Genomic DNA, 9,573 nt, shown 5'->3' on the forward strand with positions numbered 1-9,573 from the left:
TGCGCAGTGGGAGCTGCCAGGAACAAGCACACAGCAACTGGTAGATCTCCACCAGTCAGTGCATGGCAGGTCAATGTGAAGCCACCATGATCAGTGTATGGCCGTGCTCCCTCACCCTGGACAGGGTGGACAGGGTGAGGGAGCAACAGACGTGCGTTGCTCTCAGTGAGTGGAGACAGGATTAGTTTGCTTGCCAGCAAAAACAACCAACAGGAACGCAATCCACCCTGCCGGTTGATGTATGCCACTGTCGTGGTATTGTCTGTCCTTGCCAGGACATGATGTCTCGTGAGAGACGGAAGGAAGTGGGTCAGGTAGAGGAGCACCGCTGACGGTTCCAAATAATTTATGAGAGCGCTGGAGCCCCTCACAGACCTGCACTCGTATATCCCACCCCAGCCCATCAGGCTGGCGTCCGTGGAGATCACCTTCCTGGATGTAAAGGTGCCCATAGGTACACCGTGTGTCAGGAAGTCCGAGGCTCACCAGTGATGCAGAGCTGCGTCGCACTCAGGCGTAACCAATACTCTCCATGCGCCAAGACGCACAGGATTGAGCCCGTGTGATGCCACCCGCAGCTGGAATTTCCTCATGTGGAGGTGACCAAGGCGGATCACGAGGTTGGCCGAAGCCATCTACCGGAGTAATCGCAGAACTGAACAGATTTGTGCTGTCGAAACAGTGCGAGACACGCACTGAATGTCTTCACCTGCTCTGCTGAAAGGTGCACGGTGAAGGGCACTGAGCGCAGGGACAGACCCAGGAAGATTATTTTCTGTGTAGAGGACAACACGCTCTTTTCTGCATTCACCATGCATCCCAGATCGGATAGGTGACAGCAGAATGCGCGTGTGCGTTGTGGCCTCCATTTCTGATTGTGCCAAAAGCAGCCAATATTCCAGATACACTCCTCTGTGCAAAGAGAGGCCATCTCCTCCTGTAACACACAGGCCAAGTCTCCCTGGGCCAGAGAGAGTATTATGCTGGCAAATGGAGGAGGGACAGATGCAAACTGCAGTCTGTAGCCCCTCGATATTGTCAATAACAGCCAATGCGAGGCCGGGAGCGTTCTCCATTTTTCCACCCTTAGGGAGAGAGTGGTTAAGCGATTCGGTCCTTTCCCTATGAGTGGTGCCGACCGCTGGCGGCCATCGGTCCCAAATGTGGCATGGCGGCGTCCAGTTTTGGCGGCCGCCTGCACATCCCAAGACGACCCATCCGCACAGCGGTGGAACCCCCTCGCGGCAGCAGATTGCACACCACTAGATGATCCATCCGCGGAGTAGTAGTGCCCTCTCTTGGCGGCAGCCCGCCCATCAGCCGAGAGCCTCTCCGCAAACCATGGTATAGGAGCTGTAGCAAAGTTGTTAACTATCGTGAGAGCCAGGAGGGAAAACCAACGTGCGCAGGAGCCCAGAGGCGTCAAGGGCAGTGGGCCTGAGACTACAACCTGGTGTGCTGAAATCTAGGAGCTCCGGACCTTGTTGTGCGGAGCGTGTAGTGGGGCTGTCACTGGAGTGAAAGAGCCGCTCGGAAGGCCAACGTGCGCTGGAGCGTAGGCGTTGGAGCGAGCCATCAGTCGGAGCCGAGGCTGGAGGTTCAATACCTACCAGCGATGAACAGGACATCACTCACAGAGCACAGCAAGGTGAGCACTGGTATCTTTCTTCTCGACCTGGTGTGGTCCGAGAAAAAAAGCGTCAGTCTTATCAGCGTTCGTCGACTGGAAACCGAAGATCAGCCTGTGGACTGTTAAGCTGACAAAACAAAAAACGCCTGATAGCTGAGAGGAGATGAAGTGTTTGAATGGGCCGTGTCTATCCACTCACTCCTTTTATAGGAAGTGGGAGTGTTCCTGGCGGACACACACGTTTCACCAGCCAATCAGGATTGGCAGATTGAGAAAATGCTTCTGAGGGTGTGCAGATGGGGTGTGCATCCCATAGTGAGACATCTCACATGAAAGAGAACCCAAAAAGTAAATACATGTATGCATTTTTGTTGACTTTTTTAATGGTAATGATATGGGGTTTCCCTCAGACGGAGCTCTGCTTTGAGGGCTCCCTCTGTCCTCTAATCACATTCTGGGTTTGACCCATAGCTGAGCGGCCTCAGACACACCACACCATTAATCTAAAACCACTTTCAGAGACTGGATCACGTTCGCTCCAGGCAGTGAAACACTTGTTTCTAAACATACAAGACTGAATGGCCTTCCCAAACCTTACCACTAACTATGTGTTTAAAGGCTCCGTGGGAGTGTAAGGGGGGGTGGAGTCTGGTATTTTGGGACGATGGTGTCAGAAAGGAGTTTATAGACTCTTACTCAGATGCTAATGTATAAAATTGATAGTGTGTGTCTAAAAAAAAAGTTACCTTTGTGCTGTTTCTTCTTCCTGTCAGATAAACAACAAATCATGTGGAGCAGTGACGGTCCCTCTCCAGGTGTCCAAAGACTGTGATCAGGTGCAGAAGCTGGTCCTGGAGAGCTCAATCGGACAGAAGCTTCTCAGAGATCGCAACATAAAGCGAGTCATCCTGTCACCCAGAACAGCCCTCATTAACTTCCTTATTGATGAGTAACGTTTGGACTTTAAGATGGAGGCTAATTATGAAGAAGCAATCATTGGCTCTTTCCATACTCATAGTTGGTGTTGGATCACAGGGTGATGGAGTCTACAGTGCAAAGAAGCAGCCTTTTAATCCCATTTACAGTAAATAATAGAAACTCTTACATGTCATCATGTCAATGTAAATATTTTCTAAAGTTTTATATTTATTTTATTGTTGTTAATAAAAGATATTTGAGAAAAACTGGATCTGGACTTGAAATATCTTTTTAAATCTACATCTGGCTGAATCCCATTCACTGTCACAACTTTTATGGCCAACCCACTGTTTATAATAGTAAAAGTATTTAAATTAATAAGAAATATCAACAAATAAAAAGGTATGCTTAACAGATTAATCCAAGATAGATTAGGCTGACATCAAATATCACATTAATAATGACATTTTAAAAAGCAATACATGTTTTTAAAAGTATAAATTGTCATTAGTTATTCATGATGCTTCGTTTTTATCATTTGATTTTTTTCTTTTTGCTAACTTTTTAGAAAAAAATATATTTTTGCTTGCTATTTTAATACGTTTAATCCAAGTTTTAATGTAATATGTAATAAATGCTTGGAAAATATTTGTAAACTGCATTTTGCATTTATTTATTTATTTTTTAATGTTTTTTCAAAAGGTTTTGATCTTGGGTTCTCAAAGTGGGGTGCGCAACTTGTCATAGAATAGAAATTAAAAACAGTGACAACATTGAAAACTAGAATATAATTCGACGAGCAGTCAGGAGCCTCCACGCATTGCCAGAAATGACACATGCAGAGCCCCCTCATGCAGCCTCAGACAGAGAAACAATCTTGTCAAAAAAGCACAAAAAATAAAATCAGCCAAACATTTCAGAGTTCTGTTTATCCTCTCAAACCTCACGCTTCTCATTAAAGTTCTAGTGAGTTGTATTTCACAGTTTCAGGGTGATTCATATGTTGTATTACTGTTATATGTTTGGTAGATTTATTTTTTCAAAACAAAAAGATTGGTTTATCGCTGAAATAGGCAAATTAATTAAAGCAAATGTGAGAATTCTGAATAATATGTCTTGTGTGCTTACAGATGATAATTTTTTTTTATTATATATTACCTCAATAGGATAGGAAAAATGTGTTTGTCCCGATTTACATGAAGCCACTGTGCTGTGCTGCACTGTCTGCTCTGTGTCTCAGTCATATCAGTGTTTGTTCACCCTGTGCTGTTTTTAGCTGCCTCCTGTTGACCTGAGCTCCCTGCGTATGTTTTTCGGCACTCTATCCATTGGACCATGTTAGCCTGGCCAACACATCATGACTCTTCTGCTGCTTCATGTCCAGCTGTGCCTGCTCATCAGCTCCGTGTCCCAGCGTGAGAAGTTACTACTCGCTGCTAAGCTCAGATTACTTCAGTACTGTCTCAGATGTTTGACCTGGGATTTCAACATGTCCTGTCAGTCCTAGGGTCAATTCTGATTGTAATCTCATACTTGGGAATGAATTACAATTATGACATAATTAAAATTGTAATTGGAAAAAAAAAAATCTATTCCTGTTGTAATCGTAATTGGGTTCAGATAATTGACTTTGTAATTGTTATGGAAATTTTATAAAACTGTCAATTACATTTTAATTAAATGCAAACCTGGGGAACCACGTTACAGATCTATGGCTTACACATACTTAATTATTAAAATATGTTTCGGATCAAGTTTTCCCACTGTCAGTTCTCTTGAGGATCATTTTATCATTTTGGACAAAAAAAAGAAAGGCTCAAACACCAACACCAAAAACATTAATATTATTTTCATGCATATGGAAGCCTAACAAGGTAACCAAGAAATGAAAAACAAATTAGATTATTGATAATATTTTTTTTGTGTATTTTACAGCTGATGTAAGGCATGCGTCAAAACTGACCTGTTTCATAACAGAAAGCTAACACAAGAGGAAGGTTAGGTTTTATGAGGTTATTTATTTCAGGTTTGGTAATTGTGATTAGTTGAACTTGAGTAATTGAGAACATAATGGTAATTGACTTTCAGGGGGAAATGATCATTGTAATTGGAAATAATGCCGGTCACCATGATTGTAATTGAACATGGATAATTGAAGAAGTAATTGAAAAATGTAATTGACCCAAACCCTGTCAGTCCTCTGTCTGTTTGTGTAACAAACCTTTTATATCTGTAAAAGCTCATTTTTAGGGTTTCTTTGACTCTTTCACTTCTCTTTCCTCACCTGCAGCTTCTTCCGCTTGTCTGAGCTTGTACTGGGTTTAACAATAGACTGGTGTTGCTGTGTCACCAGTAGGGCTTTAGAAAGATGGATAACAAATAATACATGCTTCCCAGACTAAACAAAGAGTTACATTGTGTATTTAAGCTCTGGGTTATAGAAAGAGAATTAATTTGGCCATGACATCTTGGCTTAATGCTTTAATACTCAACCATTTCCATAATAACAAAGTTAATTAAAAAAAAAAAAAGAAAAAAAAGACTCCTTTATTTGTCAGACCACAGCAAAAACACTTTTGAATTCTTAGTAGAATTTAATAAAAGACTGCTGATGGAGAAAAGGGTGGAGCTTTCAGGATCTGGGTCACAGTCATCTTATGTCTCTTGTCATACTGGCTCAACCAAAGGCTGGTGGTTCATTTGTGGATGCTATTAAAGTAAACTCTCTGTGACATTTCTATTTTTAATTTTTAACGTGCTTTGCAGTTTAACTCGTGTGCGGCTCGGTGGAACACAGCATTGCTGCGCTGAATGCTGAGGGTTGCTGGTTGAATCACCACCGGATTTTAGCAATATTGACTTTATATTATAGTCTTACTTTATTTTTGCTGATTTAACTTCTTATTGCACCATAAGTATATTTAAGTTTAGGCTCATGTATTTAAACAGAACTGCTGATTAGCTCATTTAACTTTAGCCACCGATTGGACTAAATTAGCTCTGAATTGGTGTAATCTTAAAAAGCATTTTTGTGTGTCACTTTGCATTTCATTTAGTCTAAGCTCCTTAAAAAAAGTCAGACTGCGTGGGAAGTTATTGGTTATAATCTCTATTGAATCTGTGTTTGACGAATAGTAAGGAATTTATATAACTTACAATGTTTTATGTTAATCCACATGGTAACACATTGACTTGTATTGTAGTCAAAACGTAAAACTAAATAATGTACATCTTTATAATGTAATACATACAAACAAGTAGGGTGTTGAAAAAAAAATAAATTGATTCAGCGATATATCGTGATATTACGTCGCGCGATTCTCGGATGGATTCAAAATGCATCCATATTGATTTTTTTCTTCGAGGCTTATACCTCAGTTAAAGGTGCAGTCTGCAACCCTCCCTCCCGCTGCTCTCTTGCCCTGCCTCCAAACTTTCCAAAGTCCCTCCCTCAAAGGAGCTAACAAGCTAACGTTAGTCAGACAGCAACATCTCAGTAATATAACATGCTCTGTTAAAAGCATATTACTGCAGCACTTCTCTCTCTCTCAATCTGCACACCGTACACCAACCTAGCAGCAACAGCAGCCCAAACGGAGGCTGCTGCGTGCACACAAACAACACATGCACTACAGAGTTCTAGTGTAACAATTACAAATCAAACATAATGTAAATCAAGCAGCAGTAACTACCTTTCAAGCAGAAAAGTCAACAATTCCATCTTCTACTCCTCCAGACCATACACTGTAAAAAAAAAAGATGGCGCTCCAGCCTGGGAAAGGGGTAGGGACTGTGAGCAACAGCTGTCAGACAGCCCATCAAACACAATCCTGGCTCTGATTGGTACTTTTTGCTGCAGGAGCAGCAGGGGGGACTCAACGAGTCTTCTTTTTTCACACAAACAATTAGTTTGATGTAAAGTTGTCCTTACATAGTGACTGCTTTAGCAAATATGACAAAAAGTCACTTTTATAAGAGTTGCAGACTGCACCTTTAAGTTACACTAAAGTCATGTTGCACTACAGTCAAAGTTGGTTTAAAAGCCACAGGCAGATTGAATGCTATTTTTTATTTTAAGTTGTTGGCACATGACATGTTAAATCTAATGTTTTGAGTGTAAAATATGGCAATAAAATATATTTCATACATAATGTTCTCATGAAGGTGTACACATTTACAGATTAGTTGTTTCTTAAGTCATATATAAATTTAAAAAATCACAATAATTGCCTTATACTTTAATATCGGGGTGTATCGTATCGTATCGCCAGATGCCAGGCAATACACACCCCTACAAACAAGGGTTTTTGTTGGGGTTTTTTTGCCATTTAAATATTGGCATTTACATCCAACCGAGAGTGACAGAAGTAATGACTGTTTGAAAAGAGGGAAACAAAGTTTTAATTGGTACACAACTTTCCCCTCCTCGTTTAATTAGGCTCTAATGACACAGTTATTACACTAAATGCTAATGAGCTCTGGTTCTCCACAGGCACAGTTTAACCGTAGGAGATATTTTCTTTAAAAATAAAGATAGATGTCGTATTTCCAATGCATTCATATTGCTTTCACTGACTTAATAAAGAGCTCATTAGCCCGTTGTTTGTTACTGTTTACTGTTGGATATATTACAGTTACAGTATTAGACACAAATATACTAAAATAAGTAAGTTTAACTGTTTTCTGGCCCAAGATGCCTGTTTAGAGTAATTATGAAACTATCACCTTCTGTCATCTTTGGAGAATAAATTAAAATCTCTCTGTATTCTGGAGTCATTAAAAATAAATACATATCATATTCACTTTGCAGGACTGCTATTAAAGATGACTAAAGGAACTGACGTGAACACACCCAGTGCATTTATGTCTATTAGTGAAGTGTTATATATTCTGTTCTATTTGTGCAGGATGTTTGTTGGGAAAAAATGTCATTCGCTGGAAAGAACTTTGAGAATTTATGACGTCCAGATGAAATAAAGGAATTGAACCTCAACTGAGTGCTGTAGGTCATCTCATCATTGTCCACATGGAAAATACTGTACATGGTGTGAGGGATTGAAAAGACACAGACAAACAGACCAAATGTAGTGATTGTGTGAAATGTAACTAAAAACAGAGATGGCAAATATTGACTCATTAACAGCAAAACCTAAGTGAGTGTGAGGAATGTTGTTTATATCTTAAAACTAATTTATAGCAGTGTAAAAAACAAACCTCAAAGAACAGTCTTATGTTGTTATTTTTAAACACTGGAAGGAAATGAAACAACAAATATCAGCCCCACCAGTTATCCTGTTTCAAAAGGAGATGTGAGCATTTACCACCAGCCGTGCCAATATATAAACTCACAGCAAAAAAACAAAATACTGCTATCTCACATTTATGACAGTATTACACTGTTATTATATACCTTACATTCCTACTTCTAATGGTAACATTTCACAAGTTGTAAATGGTGGAGATATGAGAACTTCTGTAACATGATCATTCTAGAGCTGGACTCTTTGCATGGATTGCATGTTCTCTTCGTGTGGGTTACTAGTTTTTTTCCCAGAGTCTACAAACATGTATGATAGGTTGATTTTAAAATATGTGTAGGACTGAAGCTGTTTGTGAATGTCCTTCTATATTAGCCCTATACATTAGGCTGGTGTTCTTTTCAGGGTGTATCAAGACTTTCCCTAATTCAGCTATTGGCTCACTCTAATACATGAATTCATGTTTTTAATCTTTAAGCACTGGCTGATGGTAACTAGCTAGTTACTACTCACTCCATTCCTCTAAAACCTAGGTTCCCAAAGTGAGGTACGGGTACCCTCAGGTGTACGCAAATTGTCATAGGGGGTACGTGAATGAAAATAAAAAACAATGACAACATTGATAACTATAATATAAATAGAGCAGTTAATGTTAATGCTAGGTTGATGCTAATGCTATTACTAGGATAATGCTAATGCTAGGTTATTGTTATTGCTCGGCTAATGCTATTGCTATGCTAATGCAAGGTCAATGTTAAATCTAGGCTAATGCTAATGCTAGGCTAATTCAATTGCTATGTTAATATTATTGCTATTGCTAGGTTAATGCTAATGCTAGGATAATGCTATTACCAGGATAATGCTCATGCTAGGTGAATGTTAATGATATGCCAATGCTAGATTATTGTTATTGCTAGGCTAATGCTATTGCTAGGCTACTGATAGGTTAAAGTTAATGCTACGTCAATGTTAATTCTAGGGTAATGCTAAGGATAGGCTAATATTGCTACGTTAATGTTATTGCTATTGCTAAGTTATTGCTAATGCTATTGCTAGGCTAATGACGATGCTACGCTAAAGGTAATGCGAGATCAATAATAATACTAGGCTAATGTTAATGCTTTTGCTATGCTAATGTTGATGTTAATGCTAGTTCAATGCAATTGCTGGGTTATTGTTATTTTTATTGATATGGTAATGCTAGATAATGCTAATGCCAATGATAACCTAATGCAGTGCGATTCGGGCCAGCACCTGCTTCCTCACTTGGATTCCTTTTCAGGAAATGCAAATATTCTAGTTATTATTATTATTATTATTATTATTATTATTATTATTATTATTATTATTATTATTATTTCTCAACAGGATAGGTAAAATTCACCGTAGGGCTTCAATGTATATGACATTACATTATTTAGTTTTTTTAGTGTGGAGGAGTAGGGGGTACATGGCTTCAGGTTAAATGTCTGAAGGGGTACGGGACTGTGAAACGTTTGGGAACCACTGCTCTACGGACCAGAAAGTTGATTTTTATCTGTTTAACAGGGATGGGTTATGACTTCTACATACAGTATATGACAATAGAGTATATTCTATATTTTTATTCTTTTCATGAGGTAAATGTTGAAAAACTAATTTCAAAGTCAAAATTCCCATCTCATTGTTAAAAAAACAATCAAAAGAAAATATTTGAAGGGAAAGTGTTTTGTTTTGGACCTCCAAACAAAGCCTTCCAAACCTGGTGGTTACATCAGAAATGATCAA

At 39.4% G+C, this 9,573-nt stretch overlaps 1 protein-coding gene across 1 annotated transcript in view; it reads left to right on the forward strand.

The window, feature by feature from the left end:
* lars2 (leucyl-tRNA synthetase 2, mitochondrial) overlaps positions 1-2,814 on the forward strand; it is a 43,598-nt gene extending 40,784 nt beyond the window's left edge. The window contains 1 exon segment of the mRNA XM_028471642.1: positions 2,404-2,814. Coding sequence (XP_028327443.1) covers positions 2,404-2,583 — 180 coding nt within the window. The 3' untranslated portion in view covers positions 2,584-2,814.
* Positions 2,815-9,573: the final 6,759 nt, after the last annotated feature.

The sequence above is a fragment of the Gouania willdenowi genome, chromosome 16, assembly GCF_900634775.1.
Source record: "Gouania willdenowi chromosome 16, fGouWil2.1, whole genome shotgun sequence".
Taxonomy (NCBI): domain Eukaryota; kingdom Metazoa; phylum Chordata; class Actinopteri; order Blenniiformes; family Gobiesocidae; genus Gouania; species Gouania willdenowi.